The following is a 22,116-nucleotide window of genomic DNA, read 5'->3' as shown; positions in this document are numbered from 1 at the left end:
GGTATTTCTACCTAGCCAAGTCACTGAGGCTGTCAGGGATTTTCCATAGGTGACATGAGGAATCAATACCTTGATGTGTAGTGGACCTTCTATTCTACTACCCAGGTCCACAGATATTCTGTCAGAAAGCAAGTCTCTAACTTTGGGGGTAAATCACAGCCATAAAGGTATTAGATGGCCTGGCTGTGATGGGTGCAGTCCTCAACAGGTATGGGCAACCCCGAGCTGTCGCTCAGAAAAAAGAGGAAAGTGGCTTAAAAACTCATCAAAGAAAACGTGGAATGCCAGGGCATCATGAAGAAACACCTCACTAGGCATGGGCAACTTTGGAACCTACAAAGGCCTTTTTGCAATTCACGATGAAGAGCTACATACCTGAGAGGTTGTCATATTCTGAGTACAAATGGGCTTTCAATGAGCATTTGGTGAAGTCATTTCTTGATAAGGAACTTTTCCAATTTAGCACCTAACTCTGTCACCCTCTCTGTGGATCATGGGATCCCATGCAGATCAGACTACAGGAGAAAGGGCTTGGGGCACCACATTACACCAAATAGGCAATGTCCTCAAGGACTGGGCTTCCCAGAAACCACCAAAATAAAAAGCAACACATTATACTAAGTAACTGAACCTGCATCCTGCTGGAGGACTTTTCATCTAACTGCTGATCTTGGGAAAAACACAATTAATGACATTAGTACAATAAAGGCAGGATACCTGATCTATAAGGAGGTCTAACAAATTGCCGCTGAGAAGGGCTTCCTAGCCTGGAGTTCAGTAGTCGCTGACGAGGAGATGAAGTGGAAGAAACTGCTGGAGAAATGGTGTGTGTGGTGGTAGATGCAGAAGAACGTGGCCAGACAAAGTTTGGTTTAGATGGGGTATGTTTGATTGAGGACTGAGTAATCTGTGATGCTACGGCAGAGCTTCTTGGTGATTCTGGAGAAGACAATTTTAATATAGAAGGTTTTCCCATCTCTTCTTCAGAACTTACTTTGTGAAGTAGAAGAGTGTCCGTAGATTTTCTTTTATTGTTAGCAGTGTCTTCATATACGTTTTTGCTACCTCTAGAAAGAGAAGGGGACCGTTTTGCTGCCAAAGATGTGGGTTTCTCTTCCATTTCTTTCTGGTCATATTCACTGTAATAATCATCTTCTTCATTAGAAACTGACTGATGAGATTTAGATGAAGAGGGGGAAGGAACTTTTTGAGGAAGTTCAGTGTTAGACAGTTTTGAGGGTAACAGGCCGTATTTTTTCTCTGTTTGGGACGCTGTTCTTGTAGCAGCTCCTGAGCGAGCAGGTAGTGAAGGACGAGCTTGTCTCGAAGTGGGTGACAACCTCTGATTATAGTGGTTGCCTTTTTCTGTATCACTGGCAGAACTGGAGTCTGGCACAGTATGTTTTGGTTTGTTGGAATGTACCTGAGAACCTGGATGCTGCTGCTTTGATTGAGATGAGCTTGAGCTTCCCTGAGAGAAAGATGCAGATAATCCCCTAGAAGAGGACACCTCTTTAAGAAACACAGAGCGCCTGCTTGCTCTGTCACTGCCCTCTGTTCCATCCTCATCATCATCTTCCTGTAATTCTTCATTACTTTGGGATGAGACGTGAGATGGGAGGCGCCGGCCCCTTGAATGCAGTATGGAAGGACTGGTTTGTGACCTCTGTGGAGGCTCTGAGTGGGAGGTCTTCTCCACTGGAAGATGAGAAGATAATGTCTTTCTAGGCAAAAATTCTCTTGGTTTTGAGCGAGCAAGCATTTCTTTTACCTCTCGATTGCCCTGCTCTTCAGGTTTGTATTTGGAAAGAGAAGACTGCAAAAGAGAATGCTTTTCTGGAGCAGCTGTTTGACTTTGTTGTTCTTCTGAGTCAGAGTGGGGTGATTTTTCACCATGTGTGTCTCTGGGGTGAGAATTGGAATTGACCTGAGGATTTCTTCTCTTGGAATAGATTGCTGAAGAAGACTGCCTGGAAGAGGGCAAAGAAGGAAATAAGGGGTTTTCATCTTGTGAGTCTTCCCTATAATTCTTATCAACATCCTTTCCCTTGGATTTGGCATTGGTGGAGGAGCGAGAGTGAGGTGAAGTGTAACCAGAAACAGCAGACCTTGATGAGACTGCCACCACAGCTGATTTTGAATCCTTCCATGCGTGGGAACTGGAGCCTGAGGATAGCCTTGTTTGCTGTGACCTAGAACTGGGCTGTCTTGCTCTGTCCTCTGCTTCTTCACTGTCAAACTCATTATGGGTGTCATGAGCATGGGAATCTGTTGATTTGGAAGCAGCTTGATGTGAATGACCTAGAGAGCCTGACCTACTTTGATGGCCCAAGACACCCTCATGAGAGACAGCAGACTGCCGATTTGATGGCAAGGCCTGGTGACCAGGCTCTGAAGTTTTAGAAGACACTTTCACCAGCATGGGGTCAGGCTTCGCTTCCACATTACTCGCAAGGCCATTATTTCTGGAGGGCAGAGGATGGGAAGAGGTCTTAGAAGGCACATTGTTGTTGCTTTGCCTCAATTGCTTTGTTTCATTATCTGTGTATCTGGGAACGGACGAGGCAGAAGACTGTTGTACTGATGATGGTAACAGTGCTGGTGGCTCACGTTTCTCTGTGCTCGTCTGGCTTGACATCTCAGATGTGTGGGCTCGAACAGATGTCCTCCCTGAGGCAAGGACAGGATAGACTGGCCGACTAGGGGACAAGGGTTTAACATTCCTTCTCTGGTCCTGGGCTTTTGGCGGTGATGCTGTAGCTTCCTGGGAGGAATCGCTATCATCTGTCACCTCAGTGGATTGGAGGTCAGGTTCCAGCTCTCCTGTCCTTCTAGAAGGTAACTGGGATTTACTTAGGACCCCTCGAGTCAAGATTTTATTCTTATATTCAGAAAGAAGATTCTTTTTATCACTAACAGCAGGTGAATGAACAGACAGCTGCTTAGAAGAAGGTGACAGCTGGGCTTTTGAAGAAACAGAAGAACTTTGAGGAGGAGATAAGCTAGCATTCCCAGTCCTTTTAGCCTCTGAATTATTTTGAATATTTGTCTTTTGCTGAGCGACTGAATCCTCCTGAGCAGCTAGGGGTAAAAAGAAAAGTGTTTATTTACAACAATAGAAGATTCACAAAAACTGACCAAAAGCAGAAATCTCCCAGGTAGCAATAACACAACAACTTATGAGAATACGAGACAATAATTATTTCTGTATTAACCAGGCTGTGGAGTCCAGCCAAGATAAGTTTTGGGTTGTAGGAAGGTATCCATGTGGAATTACTGTAGCTTGGATAAAACTTAGACCAATTAATATCAAATATCTAAAATCAGGGACTGCAACACCCTTTCAAGGGAACCAAACCTTCAGCAAAATTTAGTCATGTTGGTGGTATGGCGCTGTACTATCCCATGTAAGGCTGTGTCCCACCTTTTTACCTAACCCAGCAAATATTCTGACCCAACAAGAGTAACTTTTTGGCAAGAGCCAAATACAAGGAGTAGTATCCAAGTAAGACACTAAGTGACGTTCAAGAGTGAGAGCTATCAGGAACAGAGCAGCCAAAAACCCAAAGCATTACATTTTTTGGCCTTTGGATAACAAGAGCACATAATATTGTCATAGATTATGGCATGCATTTATTTAAGAGGCTAAAATGTCCATAAAAATGTCCTTTTGCATGCTGCAGAGTGGCAAATACTTATTTGGACAATATAATGATGAAAAGAGCAAGCAGAAACAATATTAAGGAAGTGAAATCCCGTGGGTCAGACAGAGTGCAGAGGAGTTGAGTCAGTAAGAATTGACACAGCTGGGACCAAGGCAGGAGTGAGTGAACTACAGCATTGGTTCATGGCTTGGTGCTCACCTGCTGGGATGGCGACACTGAAGGCTTTTGACTGAGGACCCGGTCCCCTCCTGTTTGCTGCACGAATTTTGAAAATATAGCGCTCCCCAGCCTGCAGACCGTCTATTATGGCTGATGTTGTAGCTCCAGAGTAGGTGATGGACTTTGCTCCAAATGGCTTGAGAGCCGGGGCGTATGAAAGAATGTATTCTGAAATGATTTGGCAGACGGTTGGAAGGAGGAAACTGAAAACAGTCCTGTTTCCAGCGGACAGACTGTATGGGTAGGATGAATTAGAACGTGCATTACTAAAATTAATACACTAGCAATGCACGCCGAGTCAACAGCTGGAGTATAAAGACATGAGAGAGAGATACATGTATATATGTAGGTTAAGTTGAATATTTGTTCTTATTTAGAAGAGATACTTCTACCAGAAAATATCAGCACTGCAGATTTGCCAAATGGTAGCAACATCATGTCTGTCCAACAAAATCAAAATATGACACACTGTGCTTAACCAGAGCTATGGCCAAACACCACAGCAGACAGAGCAAAGCAAGGTCTGGTCACCACTTTGAAGCTCACCCTGCTCTCACCTTTGAGTTTTGAATTACTGTGATACCTGTGCTCTGCCTTAGCTTTCTGCATTGAGAGAAATTTTACCCCTATAGGAACAATTCTGGGCACAAAGAGAAATCTTTCCATTATATTCCCAAGGAGTGTAGGTGAGACCTCAGACACGTGCAAGCTGTTTTCTTTTCAAATCCTCTGTAAGAGGCACAGGTATCAGACAAAACCAGGGTTTTGATAATAAATTTTATGGGCTTCCATCTTTCTCTCTCTACACAAAACCCCACAATAATACCTGAGGGGCCACGGTGCCACAATGAGAAAACTCTAAAACATAATGGCATTGATTTTTTTCTTGAAAGTGAGTCCATATTCCTTGTGTTAAGAAATAAGCCATGCACAGTCCATCAAAATCAAGGAAAGAATCATCAATATTTTATATGCAAATGCATTTAATGCTTCATTGAAAAACAAACCAAGGTATCAGAAGGCATGAATTTTTTTTGTTTGAAACTTCTTTCCTTTTTTTTTTACACAGGAGTTGCTTTCATGGCAGAGACATTGGTGCAGCTTCTGATAACTATCAAATGGCTACTGGAGAACATTTTCCCCCATTATTTTTATACATGGTATAAATACATAAAAGGACAGGGTGAAAAACAAAAGGATCAAAAGACAAAAATTCCTGATTACCACAAGCTATCAAAATGACTACAAAATGCTAATGCCGTGATTTTAGTTAGCCAATAAAAATATCTTGTCATTTATTTAGTTTAAAAATAAGACCTCTCTTGTAACACTTCATACTCAAACAATGATATGTTAGATGTGTGTAAGCATTCAGCCCTTGAATATTAGGTATCTTTAAAATGATTGCCTTGGATGAATAATCTAATAACAATGCAGACAAAACTGCACAAAGTGCTACAGATTGGTCAAAATTAGGAGCAGACTTGAAATATAAGATAATGTCCTTGCATGACCCTTCTTACAGAAATAATGATTCTTGGACACAACTGCAGCTCCATTGAAGCAATTGGCATGACTTCTACTGACTTCAAAAAAAGAAGGAATTCCACCACTGCCCTGAAGAATACATAAAGTAGGTCTTCCAGACACGGTGTACCTCCCTCCAGGCCAACGATTTTTCAAGTCCTGAGATGCTGCAGTGGTGATAAGGGACCTCCAAAAACTTGTGTAATTTGAGAACACAATCCTGTTAACCACTGAAGAATAAGAGGATAAAAAATCAGCCTCGTTTTCAGAGGGAAACAGGGAAAAAAAAATCCCAGAAAGAGCTTTTTCTTTTTCTTTAATTCTATGCAAAACTTAGCCAACTGGCAAATTATGTTTATGACTGTGTACAATAACACTATAGTACACAAGATTTATGCATGATGTCTGCTGAAATCAGATTTGTGCTTGCTTCTTAAGCTGAGGATTTCCTTCCATGACAAACTAGAAATAAAACACAACATAAACCCACTCACTTTCTTGGCAACTCCCCAACATTTTTTCCTCTTCAACTAATTCTTAAAAATCTTTCTGGAAACTTCCTTCTCAAGCCTCATTTTTGACCTGCCTATTAATGGAAGAAGAGATAAAGTGTGCATGCATGATACCCCAGGAACCTCTGTGATATCCCAGGCAGACAGTGATGGTGGCTTCTTGGTGGCACTGTAGAGACACTGGGCTGGAAACATGAAAATCTTGCTTGGGTTTAATCAAGTGAATGAATCCTGGCATAGCCAAGTTCCAGCTTACTGCAGGACAGCAGCTGCCTTTGAGAACACCAGATCCTTGAGGGAGTTAGAAAGCAACAGTGAAGACTCACCTTTGACTTTTCCTTCGCTCTCTGGAAGAGCATCCCAGGATGCTGCTACAGAGGTTGGCTTCCCCTTTAATGGCCAAACATCCAAATTTTCAGGTGCACTGGCAGGAGCTGGGAAGCAGCCATACGCAAAAGGAGCAAGTCAGAACAACAGCCTACACCTTTTGCTCCATAGCAGAGATTCCTATACAGCTACTTCCAAGATAAACATGAAGAGTACACATGGCTCAGGTCCATGCTTGTTTCTGTCACATCTCTCTCTCAGACTGCCATAGTGAAATTTTATTCCATATTTTTAAGAACAGGAGTTCTGCACAAGACTGCTATTGTGGCTTATCTGGAATGAGACAGTAATTTGGTTGTTATGGACCACTTCCCTGTACCAAAGGGGCTTGACAGCTTCTCCACGGAGGAGGGAGGATTTAAATTTGCTCTCCACAGAAAGGAATGGAAGCCAGGTTACTCTTCTCAAAGGAAGGGGCACATCTAGCTGTAGGGGTCCAAGGACCCATCCTACAAAAATACCTAAGCCACCTCCCCTTGCTTTCCTTGTACCACATGAGCACTTGGGTGTGTTCCCCTGGTATGCTTCACCACCACAGGGATGCAGGCAGCAGCACTGAGGCCTTTCCCATACTCTCAACCCTCTGCTGCCCCAATCAATCACTTGGCTCGTTCTGGCCTTAAGTCAGCCCTATTCCACAGCTCAAACCCTACAACTTTGTGTTACCCCAATGACCCTTTGAATGCATACCTGCCTCTGGGGTCCGCTGGTAAACAGACACACTCCATTTGCCTTCCTTTTCTCCCTCCAAGATTTGGATGGCAAACTCGTACATAGTGTCTGGCACTAGGTTCTCCACCAGTGCCCGCCGGTTGGACACCTGCTTGTAATCCCACCTTGCCGATTCCCCCTTTTCCCGATAGCGAACATTATACTGCCTGGCATCAGAAACACAGGAAAATAGAAGTTCACATGTGAAAGCTTAGCATTAGCAGAACCAGAGTGGGACAGGGATGCTTTGACTTCAAGTAGCCTTGTGGGGCTTAGGGAGGAACCTATTGAAATGCAAACAACAAAGTACCAACAACAAAACCCACTGTATTTTTTCCTTCCTCTAATGGAGTATGATTGTTTTCATCCCAAAGGATGGACCGCTCTTTCAAGACTCAAAACACCCTCTTCCCTGGGGGAAAGCTGCAGGATTTTGTGAACTGAGGCAGGCATCCTTGGGGGTTCCACACCACCATCTCACTGCCTCGTGGCCATGAGCATGGCTGGATTGCTGGCAGGCCCTTGCTCCCACAACAGCATCAGTGACTCAGTTCCCACCTGTCTGCCTAGATAACTGCTTCCACAAAGAAATATAGAACATCTAAAACTGCAAGCTTTCCTGCCCTGACTCTCAGGGTATTTCAGCACCAGTTTGCACAGCTCTTCAGTGTTCCCAGGCTGAGCAACACAACCCAGTACTTTCAGATCTTTGGCAGTTTCCAGCCTATTTCCTTGTTTGTTTTGGTCTCCAACTGCTGCAGCATGCTGCCACAAGCCAAGTTCTCACTCACAGGAGCCCCAGCCTGTTCAGCCTCAGCTGCATGGAGCTTCTAGGAGGTCAGAGGATGCAGGGTGCAATGATGGGTGTCTTTCCCACTGCAGTGATGGTTCCTCCACCCACAGTATGGTCATCTCAAAGCTTAGTCTGTTTTGACAACTCAACTCAACACCTCACCTCTGTGGGCTCTGCCTTGTTCCCCACTCCTTCTTTCCCCATGCATCTTTGGGGATTTGCTGGTTGTAGTGGCATACCAACACTGGAACAGCCAAATACCCGAGCTGGTGCTGGCATCATTTCAGAAGAGATGTAAACCCCTGTAGTACAACACTCATACAGATCTCTAAATGCTAATGAGCAGGGCACTAGGAGGCAAGCTAAATTATTCTCATGACCAACAGCAATTAAATAAATGCAAAAGCATTCAGTAGAGCATTGGCAGCAGTTCCCCTCCAACACCCATTTAAATAACCCAGGGCTAAGTACCTATTTGCTGCAACCTTCCTCTTTTCATACAGTGGGTCTGTCCAAGTAACAAGCACAGACTGAGAGGACATAACTCGAACAGTTATGTCTTGTGCCACCTCCACCTCCTCCTCCTCTGAAATGGCAAAACAGAACAGCATATCACTAACAACATTGGAGTTCTCATAAAAACCAGCAAATATCTTCAACTGACACTATAAAATTCACACATCACAGTTGATCTGGAAATACAGGTGGGAGTGGAAAACTAATTACATTGATTACTGATGGTATTTCATGGAAAGATAATTCCTTTTTTTAGCTGTGTGTCTGCAAGACCACAGTACTAATACATTCTCCAGTCCTTCAAAATTCTACTAACCCCCAAACTGTTACTCACAGCAAATGTTATATTAATGTACTAATATTCATCATCTCTGGCAAATGTGCTGCTAGAGGTACCTGGAGAGCAGAATTTTTGTCTCAAAGAAAATTCTGAGATTTTAAAATCAGGTTTCATTTTGAAGGGCAATAAAACCTTCTTCAAAAAAAATTTACAAGGGAAAATTAGTATATAGTTTATGTTTTTGAGTGCTTCAAACAAGTTGTTTGAATTCAGCTTTTATTTTTTTTATGGTATACAAGAAAAAAGAAAAGAAAAAATCATTGAAGTGAGCTGTTTTGACATATCAGAGTACCTTCTGAAAATAATTCACAAAATTTTAAAATTAAGTGAAACTAATTTGATATTTTGAATTTTCGAATTTTTATAAGGTTCCCTTTTCTATCTGTCAATCAGAGTTGTTTTAGTCTAGTCCATCTACTAGCCAATGAAAGATTTATTGCTTTTCCTTACTACTATAATAGTAACTATTTCCAAGTCTCCCAAAGGCACAGAATGTACAAGGCATGACCTTCCAGACAGAGTTTTATAGACAAGTAACATTGGAAAAAATATTGATGTCTCAGGAAAGGAAAGGAGCCAGTAAACTCTGGAGGATGATCTCATTCTCTAGGGATCTTACTCATATATGACTGAAATTCAAGGAGAGATTGCCCTTCTCTTCAGCAAGTGTCACATTAGCCCAAAAACCAGCACTGCCTGCACAGATGGCACGCAGCAGGGAGGCACATTTCCCCTCTTCCAAACAGGTTTCTAACACAGAGCGTTTTCTGACAGTTCCAGGCTTTCCAAGCCAAACAGCTACCATACAATAATGGCCAAGAGGACCCATCTACTACCCACAAGTAGGTTAGGGGGCCCATTTACAAAGTTTTGCAATGGGAAGAAATCTGGAGAAAGAAAGTGAGCATGTGAAATGGGTGAGCATCAACTTTCCAGAAAAGGTGTTAAATGGGATGTCAACACAGTTCAGCCACAATTCTCAGTTTTGGCACAGGTGTTCATCACCATCAAAATCTCCTAGACACTTTGCCATTCCCATGCCATTCACATCACAATATGAAGGGGTAAAAAAGCACACCGGCATGGAGATGACTCAGAATCTCACTCATCATTTTCAACTTTGTCAACAGCATGTAATAACTTCTTTCCAAAAGAAAGTGAAAAGTTCTGCTGACCAGGTTGACGCTTCTGGTAATCAACCCTTCAGAAAACAGGTTATAGATCTGGGAAAAAGAAGGCATATCATTTTGGGGGTCCTGGCTTTGATTTAGTCAAGTCTTCTCAAGCAGGTACTGCAATGCATAACATTTGTCAGTAGATAGAGAGGAAGAGATTAAAGAAAAAACCAAACAAACAAACGAGACCTCAGAAACTCAACCAACCATGTTACAAAGTTGTATTATTTTATTAATCCTGCTTGAATTAAAGAATTAGAGATATCCATCAAGCTCTTTACCACACAATGAAATACCTAGTAGCTCCAGCACTAAAAGACTTCCAGTGCAAAAATCACAAAGCTATCTCCGCATCCAATTATCTCCACTCATTGACAGTAGATGTGAAAGAAACGTACCTGTGACTTTTCTTTTAGTTAAAGATGACCTATACACAGGTTGGCTCCGTCCTTGTGAGCTCCTTGATGGCAGCGAAACCACGTGAACTGATTCAGAGGCTGTGCATGCAGGGAAAAACAGAAGGTTTCATGTAACCTTTTTCATTTAAAAGAAGGATTGGATTTCAGAGTGGTCCCACCACATGCAGGCAGAATCTGAGCTATGGCTCTTCTCTCCACCCTTTCCCTCTGCTGTTAATATGACAAACTTGCACATGGTGTCTTTTTGAAACAGCATCAAGTTCTCCTACAATTTCTACCCTATTCTCTGTGTAATGCCCTCCCTCTGCTAAGATACAGAACACAATTATAACAAGTATTTTAATTTATAGGAAGAAGGGTTTTTGATAGCTAGGACAGCATGTGACATGCGCACACCTAGCAGCCACAGGGGACTACAGAAGTGTGCTACCTCAGCCAGGCACTATCAGGGAAATTTGACTCACCTAGTTTTCTTGCTTCCTGGTTTTGTCGCTCTTGTGGCATCGGGGCATAGCTCATCCTTCGGCTGCTTTCTCCATATCCACGGGGATAACCTTGGGATCTGCTGCGTGGACCTCTGAAGCCTGCTCCATAAGGCGGTTTCCACCGAAAAGGTAACTTGCCATCTGGAGACTGGGCTCGCACTCTCAGAGGTCTGCTTGGCATGTCTTATGCCAAAGACACACAAAATAAACAAACACACACACAAACCCCATGACAGTTACTATGAAGCACATGACACTCACATCAGTCAACATATGTCTGTTGCAAGCACATCTGTAAAGATCAGAATAAAGGGCATGATTTTATAGCTTTTTTTTTTTTTCCTGTAAAACCAAATTGGAGTAACAACAAGCTTTCCAAGCAGGATTTACAATACTCAGCAAGTGTTTTTTCCCAGGCCCTTCAGACAGACTGGTGCAAGACCTTGAAAGTGAAAACATATCATAATACAAGGACTCCTGCCAGAAACTGGGGTTGTCTTGTAGCTTTCCTTTCCTTTTCCTTCTTTAAACCCCCTTTCCCTAGTTCAGGCACACTGGTACATTACTTTTGGGGAAGAGCTAAAGTTAAGTGTACAATGAAGCACAGAACAGTTTTACTCTTTAAACCAGGTTCTTTTCTCCTAAAACCATGGAGAAATGGGTTTCCCCAATGGTTCTGCTCGCAAACAGACTCATACCTAAAATGTCTGCTCTGCCTCAACTCCTGACTTCCCAAACTCCCATTATATGATCCCTTGAGCACTGTAAAAGGTACTTAATGCAAGTTGGGTATCTTTTATCATTTGCTGACAAGTTAGCAGCGTTTTTATAAGAAGTGGCACTGATGCAAATCTTGAAAGATCTTTCAGTGAAAAAAAATCCCTAGTATCCAATCTAAACCTCTTGGGCAACATGAGACCATTTCCTTTTGTTCTGTCACCTGAAAGATGGGAGAAGAGACTGACTCTCACCATGCTACAACCTTCTTTCAAGCAGTTGTAGAGATTAACAAGGTGTCCCCTGAGACCTTTTCTCCAGGCTGACAACAACTCCTGTTCCCACAACGTTTCTTTCTAAGACCTGTGCTCCAGATCCTTCCCAGCCTTGTTGCCTTTCTCTGGACTTCCTCTAGCACCTCAATATCTTTCTTGTAGTGAGGGGCCCAAAACTGGAAGTATCACCAGTCCAAGTACAGGGGTATGATCCCTTTCCTGGTCCTGCTGGCCACACAATTTCTCATACATTTTCCTCATGTCCAACCCAAGCCTCCCAAACAGCTACCTGCACAGTGTTACAGCAGTACATGTGCTTTGCTCCCACCAAAAAGTGACTTTCTTGCAGCCTCCCATCCAGGAGCAGCTGGCTGCTGAGAGATGTTTCCCTGTCCTCCTGTTTGTCAGACTTGGCCAGCCCCGCTCCCTTAGGCTCTCACTGGAGCCCATGTGCCACTGGTAGCCTCTACATGCCCAGATCTCAACACTTCTCCTGAGTGTCCCAGCCCTGGCTGAGGGGAGTAACATCTCCCCTCAACCAGCCATGCTCTCCCAGGTGCCTGCAGTTTTCTAGGCTGCAGTGGAAGCACACTGTGCTGGATTTCTCTCAGCAGCCCTGTATCTTCTGGGAAGAACACTGCAGCCCAACAGCTCTGCTTCCCCAGTCAAAGCTGCAGCTTTCATCTGCAATTAAAATAGAGAGTTGCAAGGGATGAAGGATACAAAAGGAACCAGCTCAGCCACAGAGCCATATGGAAAGTATTCAACCTAAAACAAATGTGGTTTTAGGCAAAGAGAATTGTATTGACCCTAAGGCTGAATGCAGGGATCAGCTGAGATTTTAAAACCAGGGCTTTCCAAGGCTTTAATTTCCTCACTACTCTACTACCCATTGTTCCCATTTCACTAGTTAGTTCCAGTTTCTATTTATCGTTCCTCATCACAGTTTGACCAGCAGGAATCTGAAGGCACCCAAGATGGAGTTATCACCAATGCTTAAGATGGAGTTATCAGCAATGGTTAAAATGGCATTGCTGATAACTGCTGATCCATCAAAACCACCATTTTTGTCTGAAGCCTGTGCCAGGCTTTACAAGAAAGGGACTTGTCATTAAAAATGAAGAGCAGGAGCTTACCACAGCCCAGGAGCCATCAGTCTGGTCTGGGATAAGGCTGAAGGCCCTGACCTCAGCCACACAGAGAAAGATAAAGCTGGGTTCACACCTCCCCAAAGAAGTATCTATCAAGTTGCTGTCCCACCAGGTTTAACCATGCCAAAGGGTGGGCATTTCCCAATCAGGAGGACATTTCATGCTCTTTAAGACCCTAAGAGCCACTGTCTTCTGCAGTCACAGCCCCTGTACCTCAGCATCCCCTTGTCCTGGTCTCCTGCTCTCATCTTGGCTCTGGGAAAAAAAATCTGAATTCCACAGAGAGGATAACCCTAGGACTGTAGACAGTGATCAACAAGAAAAACTCATTGTATCCTAAAGACCAGAGTTTTGTCCTTCTGGCCAGGCTCATTCATGTTCAAAAAAATCCCTCAGAACCACCACCAACAACAAAGTCACACCAAAAAAATTAGAACTGTCCTAAACAAGCTACACTCACTAGAGAAGGGATGGGAGGAGGAAGTAATAAATCCCTTGCATCATTTAAGTCATTCAAATCCCAGTGTAGTCCCTTCCTGTAGGGATACTGAATTCCCCAGGAACAGTAGTTTTAAACAGTCTTAAAAGAATTAGCTATCAGGTACTTGAGTGATTTAAGGTTGACTCTTCCTCATCTTCCCATTATTTACCCCGGTAAGCATCTCTAAGTATTTTTTGTCTTTTGTTCCAAAACTGATTTAACAGCTTTCTGGACTTCCACTCTGGTCAAATTAAATCAACTGGTAATCATCTTCAGAAATAATCTAAAGAGCTACCTGCAATTACATTAAAATAAAATGCTTTTCTAAATTCTGGAAAACGAAAAAGGGTCATCTCAAGAGTACTCCCTTGTACTCTCTTCAGTCTAGAAATCCAACATTACTTAGAACTGCAGGAATCTGTGTACAGTATCTTGACCCCAAAAATTCAGGGCTGATTAAAGCCTTGGTACTGACTTCACAGATGAAACGTCCACTAGTACTGCCAAAATTTCTCTCTGTGTCAGTACTGGAGGAAAGCATTTTACAAATTATGTAAGCCCAAAGCACAAGGTCTAAGCTGATGGTAAAACATCCTCTGAACAACCACACAAGAAGGCAGCTTGCTCTTGCCAAATCATACAGATTTCTTCAGAGGGTCTCATCAATTATCTAGCAAAGGAAAACACAAAATAGTTCCAGAAGAAAAGGGAAGTACTGACCCCTAGCAATCAATCTATAACTGCAGGGAAAAACATACCAAACAACTCAAACCTATTAAGATACAAGCACAAAAAGTAGTTGAAATTTGAGGTCTGGACCTATAAAATGGCTTCTGCTGCAGAGATGACACATAACTTGGCACAGTCAGTAGACAACATCCATTTAGTCTATAAGCAACTATCCATCTCTCTTTTCACTTCAGGCAGAAGTCTGGGAGACTGAGTACAGTGACCCAGCCATGGCCAAAGTAACAGTTTAGAGGCAGAAATTGTAGCTGCTAGGAGATAAACTCATCAGAAAAGACCAAAAATGGTAGCTGGTAAATGAAATCCTGAAATGGGCAATTTGACCAAAAATCATCAGAATCTGCACTGCAATAGCAAACTGGTGGGATTTTTGCAGGGTTTTTTTAAGGGGAAAGGTGGTGTTTCGGTTTTTATTATTATTTTAAATTAAGTTCCAGGTGTCAAATGAGACTTACTGATTCTGAACCCTGTACTTGAGACCACTGCTGCTTTACCAGACAAAAAAGTATGAAATGTTAAAGAAAAAGTACTGAACTTCAATCATCCTTCTCAAAAAGTAGATTCCTGTCTTAAGAAGTCTTTAACTGCTCTCTAAGCTCACTCAACCAATTTTCCTCTGAGGTAAGAACCTTGCACCACAGACAATCTGCAATCCAGTTTCAGAGCTGAGAAACTCAGTTTACAGACACCCTGCACTTTTCCACTCAAAACCACTACCAGGACTTAGAAAAGTACCTCAGCCAGAGGTGGTTCCTAGATCTCTGAGAAAGAAAGCAGAAATGAAAGCAGAGCTTTACCAGCAAAGCCAGGCATCTACGGTCTGTAGTCCTTTGTGCAACTTAAGGCTTTCAACCTTTGTTGATTATTCATTAACAGGAAAAGGAAAATGTCATTTTACCATAACTGAAAAGCATAGGGGAAAGAAAACATCTCACATTTCTCATCCAGCAATCCACACAGGTGGCTGCTCTCCTCCTCACCATCACATACTCTGACTGCTACCTGTCACCAAACAGCTATCCCCAAGCCACATCAGCAGGAAAGAAGAAAGAGGAAAAACACAGTATTACAGGAAGATAGTTGCTTTCCACCCAAAAATTAATGTCCACTGTCACTCTGGCTAAGTGTTAACTAGATTTTTTTTTTTAAAGTTGATGGTTTGACCCAATCTTGGTTAAGAAAATGTGAGCAATTCCACCAGCTTTGATGAGGGCTGGATTGGAGCCATCCCAAGAAGAGTTCACTCTGCAAAGGTATTTCCAGCAGTGGGTGAGCCATCTTAAACAGTGCTGATGTGGCCCTCCAAACTGCAATGTGCTGACTGCTCCAAATGCACAAGACTCTGGGCTCAGTGATTTCCCTCAGACCTGCCTTGGCACAGAGCAGAACACAAGCTTTAGTTGGGATCTTCAGAGTACTGCAGCAGTTAACACGTGTAAGAGCCTAAGTATATGACCAGAGAAAGCAGGACTGAAATGGAAAAACAAATCCACCCTGAGGCTTACTGGCTCGGTAGGTCCCCTAGTATCTTAAAATGCACTATTAAACTTTTTCCTGTGTGGGCTGATCAACTTGTAATGCCACTAATTTATACACTCAACATCAGATCTCCTCCTGGAAATTATCAGTTAAAGCAGTAGAGGCAAGCAACATAAAAATCCTTTGTTTCTTGCAGAAAAAAAATTTTAAAAAAATCATTTAGCACATTTCCACACACTTCTGCTTGGCACAGAAAGCAGGGACTGGAATGCTTTAGCTCCTGCAAAGCACAATGGAATCTGTGCCATAATTCATTGGGCTCTGGTCAGGAGTTTTGGGCAGCGGACCAGTATCCAACTGTAATGTCTGATTTAAGGAAAGCGATTCATTATACATCTGTAGAGGAGTTACCTGGCATCCGGAGGACATTCTTTAAATTGACAGCATCAACAGAAGTTTCCAGTGCTCCCTTTGAAGAGCCTCTGAATGCTAAGCACAGTAGACCAGGACATTTTTCAAACTCAGGAATGTAATTCTACACGATTAACACGTGTATTACGACTTAGGAAAAAACAACAGTGAGTTATTGAAGGCTTCACGTCCTCCCATTGACATCAATGCACAGGCTTCCTTCTGCATCAGTGACCTTTGAAGGGAGCCCACTGAGGCTGGGCTACGTCTGTCTCACACCCACTGGCTTTGGGCACCTCACAGCTGGGCTTCTCCAGTGATCAAACCACTGTGCAAAGGCCCCCAGGAACCTCACAAAGCCTGTCAGAGAACACTGCAGCCATGGCCCTGGTCTGCAAGTGCCCATCCAGGGTGTTGTCCAACACCTGACTGTTCACTGAGTTGGAGGAAAGGCAGTACTGGAGTGACAACAGCTTTGGGGGTTCCTTATGAGGACAGAGCAGGTGAAACCAGTTGGCAAAGGTACAGAGTTGCCCTCACCATTACTGGCTTCACCCACAGGCTGAGCTGGGGGACTCCTTTCCATTAACTTACTGGGCTATAATTGTCTGTTCTCCCTGAAGACTGCACCCTTGATATCTTGCCCTAGTCATGATGTTGCTCATCTTCATCTGCTAGCGTATTTATACAGCCAAAACCTTTAAACTTCAAGATACCATCGGTGACCATATCGCTCACCAGGCAGGTATGGGCACTACAAAGAACTCCAGCATCAAAAGAGATGAAGTGCACAGTCACTGCAACCACATGTGAGGTATGGACAACAGGTATGTGGTTGTGCACACTCCTTGGCAGGACATCCTCCTCTTGTCAGTCACCCTAAGGAGAGAGCTGCCTTCTAACCCTGCTGCCTTGTAGGTGTGACTGGTTGGCTTGAACAGGCATCTCAGGTGATAGAAAAGCAACACTTGTATCAGTGCATATCCATCCACAGCATATACCTGGGAAAGGGTCTGTCAGTCAAGACTTCCAGAGAAAACAAACAATGTACCACATAGAGAAATGCAGGGATGGATTAAGGCCCACCTGTCGTTCCTTCTAAAATGACGACTGCAAAGACATGGATAGCATCTCCAGCCAGCATGACAAGGGGATAAAATCATGACACTTGGCGAGGGAGAACTGAGACTCATTAAGCTGTGCTTTGCTGCCTGCATTAATCAAGCAAGAAAATTTTATGCAAACAGTTCCTCCAACTGGGCCCAGAGTTGCAACAGCAAAAGCCATCCATGCTGAGCCATATAGCTCCCAGAACACCACTGTTATAATTTTAAAACTTGCAATTTCCATCTCTTTCCACATTCTTCTCAAGAGATGCTGAGAACAGCTATGCCTTAAAAACAGCTCCCTAGCTTTATTTTACACAGCTGTGCCACTACAGCATATATTTTCCACTTATAATTGTCACTTGGAGACTGACATTAGTCTCACGAGCACTTAAAAATATCCCTCACCCCATGCATTTTGACACAAGACTGCATTCAAAGCTCTTCACTGCTCTCACAGCTTAAACCTTCATAGTTTCCAGCTGAAGCCTTGATAGCACACTTTGTCTCCAACTTCCTTTGAAACCTACTCTGGCTCCAGAGGTAGAGGCATCAAGTTATTGCTCCTTTAGGTCCAGTGAGAAGAGTAACCCCTGGCAGTCCAGAAGAGGTGAGCAGGTGGTTTTCAAGCTCTCGTGGCTGCACAGCTCTGGCCCTGGGGCTCCTTGTTGCCACCCACACTAATGTGCATGGCCTGGGCTCCAAAACACATGGTTTACCTCAGGCCACCGCTTCAGCTCCTGGAGAAATACAGCCCACAGCTCGACTCAGCAGCCACTTCTGGGAGAGCACAACATGAAACCTATTCCAGCAGCAGGCCTCCTGAATGTTTCCATACATCAGGCAGTGAGATGGATATGGATGAATATAGCATAATCTGTAAATCAGGCACAGTATGTAGGGGTGTGACCCTTCTAAAATAAAATCTTCAATCACTAACAGAAAAAGGGAGCAGCATTTGTGAAGAATGTACTTTGAATGTCATAAAAACTTTAATTATTCCCAATTCCCTAATAAGTAAAATACGGAAAAAGTTGAACATTTGGCAGACCTCTTTCGGAAGTGTTTTTAAAACCAGCTACTCCAAAACCAGCACTGAAAGGTGGCTTTTAAACCTGTCACTCAAACTATCCCTTTGCCTAGATACATTTCCTCCACCTGGCTGTCTAATACTAACTCACATTGATATTAGTCTATTTTTCTTTGGGATTCTCGACAATGCATCTTTCAAGGTCCTGATAATATTAGCTTGCTTACATTTGAAGTCTTAGAAGTTCTTTATCTGGTGTAAAATATTTTGTTTCTGGTGGATTGTTCTCTTTTACATGGCTTAACCATATCAGCCACAGATACTGCCAAAATGACTGACAGTATAAGGATTTTTCTTCCTATGCAGGACAGAGTCATAATTCTGACTCCAGTTGTTCCTTGAGAGTCCAGAAAACTGTCAGAGGATTAGGTGGTATCATCAGCAGAATTATATACTTTAAGTTTTTGATAACGAATAAAAATCAGCTCTATAATATTTGACTAAGTTTCAAATGTTAATACAGGTATCCTTTTAATCTTTGTTTACTGACTTCAAGTCTAACCTTTTCTAAACTTAAAAATGGAAGACTGTAAGGAGGGACTGGATGCCTGCGGTACTCCAGTTTGACCCGAATCTCCCTGGCTTCAGTGGAAACCTCACTGGAAATTTGACTTGCAAGACAGGGGACTCTCTGATTTTACAGAAAAACAAGTTTATAGCAAAGCTCACCTATTTCTTTAACATCAACAAGGAGGAATAGCTTGAGGTGTCAATGGATCTGATAAAGCCATTGATCCCAAATGATGCCATATACACCCCTTCAACTCCTCAGCTGCAGGATAAAGGGAATGTTAGTGCTTCTCTGCTAAATGCACCCGAAGTTTCCCAGTGCTGACACTACACTGCCTCACAAGACTCCTGCTTGAATCAACTGGCAGATCCTGTGACACTCAGATTCTTCGTAGTGTGCAAGAAACTCACATTTCTTGGCTTCACTGGACATTCAATTGTAGAAATGGCACAAATATCAACTTACAGCATTTGAAGTCCTGTTTCTGAGCTAAATCAGAGCCTGAGGCTGCTTTAAGTGGTGCGGTCTGAATTTCATTTGCTTGCAATCACAAACATGACAAAAGCACAAGATAAAGTTAGAACTGAGCTTGTTCTCTTCTAGATAATCCTTGTACAGGCTGTCCTCTAGCCCTAGTCAGAAGCTCAGTGACAGGAAAGGAACCTGCCTGAGAAAATTAGAACATGAACCCACACCAAGCAATTCATGCCATGGCAAGACATTGTCAGGAATAAAACACCCCCCTTCAAAGTTTGTCTTTCCACACCCTGTTCATGACTGTAGTCACCACATTGTTTTCACCTATCTACACTTTGTTCTTTTCATATTAATGTACTTTATTTACCATAAACTGTGGTAACTTCTTTGTTTCTAACAGTCTAAGATGAAGCACACACCGCATCAAAACTGTGTCAGGAAAGTTAACAGCAAACATAACATTGCCTCAAAGCTAACAGACCTAAAATTTTGGTTAGTTTCCTCTTTAAAATTAGGGACACCTGACTCATACTACTTTTTAATGTGTATTTTTGTTGTCAAAGAAGGTATTGAAAACACACTGTCCATTTAAGAGAAGTGGACAGCACAGAAGAGAAACCCACAACAAGACTTGGTCTTCCTGAAGACTTGGAAACCACACCTTCTCTGGGACATCCCTGACTTCCACCTGCACGCATGCACCATCCTCACACTCTCCTCACAGCCACCTCTACAAAAGCTGGGGCCTTTAGCAGCATTGGCTCTGGAAACACAGCTTAGTCAATGCTAAAGAAGCCCATTGGTATCACAAGTGGTAACGCTCTCCTTAGTGGGGAGAAGTGAGTTTTAAGCACAGTTCATATTTCTCTCTCTGACTGCAGGAGAAGAAATCCCTGGGAGATTCCAAAGGCAGCAGGATCCCCCTGAGCAGCTCCATGGCTCCCGAGGGCAGACCCAAGGGCACTCATGAATCCATCTGGTACCTGGGGCAAACTCATGGGTTTCAATAGGCTCTTCCATGCAAGCTCCTGGAGAGAAGAGTTCCCCTTTGCTCACCCCTACCCCAGTCTACTGCTTGTCCCTCAAACATTTCAAAGCTCTGTCAGAGGCGTGGGGATACTCTAAGCGCCAATTGGAACCCAGGCAGGATTTTGGCTGCACAACCCATGATGAGCAGCAACACTCTTATTCTCCTCTAACAACCTGGCAATTTTGTCCACGACAACAGAAGGTGGCATGAAGACAACAAAAAGCTTGCTGCAGGATGGAGCATTACCTCTTGTAAAGTATACTGACTCCCACACTGAGAGCTGCCAGCTCTGAGACACAATCTCTGCATGTGTTTCTATGCAAAGAATTGACTGCTGGTACAAATGCACATGGTAAAATCCAGCATGGTAGTAAGAAGAAATAACATCAGCTGCTAGCACTACTCCATTTAACTGAAGTTTATGGTGGTTTTATGAAAACCTGGAATAAGACAGAATATTTGCTCAGACTGACTTAGACTCAGTGGCTTTCTTACATTCTGTGAAGCTGCCACCAAGGAAATGTTTAATTTCCACATGAGGAAATATATGCAGAACTTTCTTTAAGCTGAAGGTGAAACTCTAGCCATAGCTAATGCCCACATGAGTATGGCTAGATGGGAAGGATGACAGGATTACAAGCCCACAAACACCCTTCTCTCCAGCACTGACACCAGCATGGAGCTTGCATGATGCTGCTCTGCCCAGACTGGACATGACTGGGTGTGAATTACTGCACTGCAGCTTACCCACATTTATTGTCACCCCCACACAGGCTTGCAGATGAGACAACTTATTTCCCTCTAGCTGGACCTCAAAGGATGCCCAAAGGCAAGGTAGTAAAAGAAAGAGAGTATTGTTTCTAGGCTGTCAGGCATCCCCTCCACCACTGCTCCCTCCCCCTGTGCCCGCAGCCTGAGGTAGCTTTGAAGTGGGTTGGCAGGGGACACAAGTCAGAGCCAGAGTATGCACTTCTGTGAGCCAAGCTCTGTCCTGCTCCCCACAGCTATGGCCAGAGATCTCCAGTGAGGAAAACACACCTACTAAAATTGCACTGCTCATTAGGAGGCTAACTAAACCGTGGCAGCATCTTTATGCTGTGCACCTGGATCATTTCTTATGAACCTAAATCTCCACTCCACTGCTCTCCTTTCACATCCGTGCAATCTCATTAAAACCAGTGGCATGTTATAGAAGCACTCAAGTGAAGAATGAGGCCCTGCTCGTTCAAAGGCTGAAAAAAACATTGTATGTAATTATCCTGATGGAAGATATAGACTAGACTTATGGGAGGTCACAGCAGGAAGCACAGTTCTCTTTCTGCACCAGCTTTCATTCCAACCTCATCAGGCAGTGGTTACCAACATCCATAAAGCACAAAGCACAGAGCTTCGCATGCTTCTGCACCACTTTATCTGAGAATTTTATTTTTAATTAAATATTTCTATCCAAACACCCGATTTCCCTACAAATTTCTCTCAGCTGCCGGTTGCTGGGATGTTTCATGGCCATCCTCAAAGTGGGAGACAAATGGTAGCCTACAGCCTACTCTGTATCAGGTTGTGACGGGCTGTGGGAGGAAAGTGACAACTCTCAGCCACCTTCACATCCCCTGAAAAACCTGTTAATCTCAACACTGACAATCTGGATGTTGTGGCTTTGCTTCTAGTTCATTCCTTTATGCATATCACAAATTTCAAGAAATCATCCTCAAGCATCCTACTTACATTTGGAGTGGTTGGTTTACACCTCTCTCTGAAACCACCTCAATACAGATAGATTTGCTCCCTTACCCGATGAAATAGCACAGATTTTTTAATCTAGTGGAGATCCGTATGTTTATGTAAAGTCTTTCCATTCCATCTCTAGCTGAAGTGCAAGTTCAACTTTCCAT

General features: G+C 43.2%; 1 protein-coding gene across 1 annotated transcript in view; it reads right to left on the bottom strand.

Annotated features, from left to right (window-relative positions):
• Positions 1-22,116, bottom strand: part of FNDC1 (fibronectin type III domain containing 1) — a 60,799-nt gene that overhangs the window by 27,717 nt on the left and 10,966 nt on the right. The window contains exons 2-8 of the mRNA XM_005518639.3: positions 10,729-10,932; positions 10,244-10,342; positions 8,286-8,400; positions 7,001-7,188; positions 6,250-6,357; positions 3,864-4,052; positions 718-3,081 (exon numbers count right to left, since the gene is read on the bottom strand). Of these exons, the coding sequence (XP_005518696.2) occupies positions 718-3,081; positions 3,864-4,052; positions 6,250-6,357; positions 7,001-7,188; positions 8,286-8,400; positions 10,244-10,342; positions 10,729-10,932 (3,267 nt within the window). The remainder of the gene's footprint in view (positions 1-717; positions 3,082-3,863; positions 4,053-6,249; positions 6,358-7,000; positions 7,189-8,285; positions 8,401-10,243; positions 10,343-10,728; positions 10,933-22,116) is intronic.

The sequence above is a fragment of the Pseudopodoces humilis genome, chromosome 3, assembly GCF_049639895.1.
Source record: "Pseudopodoces humilis isolate 2021_Gansu_Grassland_sample_001 chromosome 3, ASM4963989v1, whole genome shotgun sequence".
NCBI classification, from domain to species: Eukaryota; Metazoa; Chordata; class Aves; order Passeriformes; family Paridae; genus Pseudopodoces; species Pseudopodoces humilis.
Note: the sequence above shows the minus strand (reverse complement) of the source record. Positions and strands in the feature narration are given on the sequence as shown.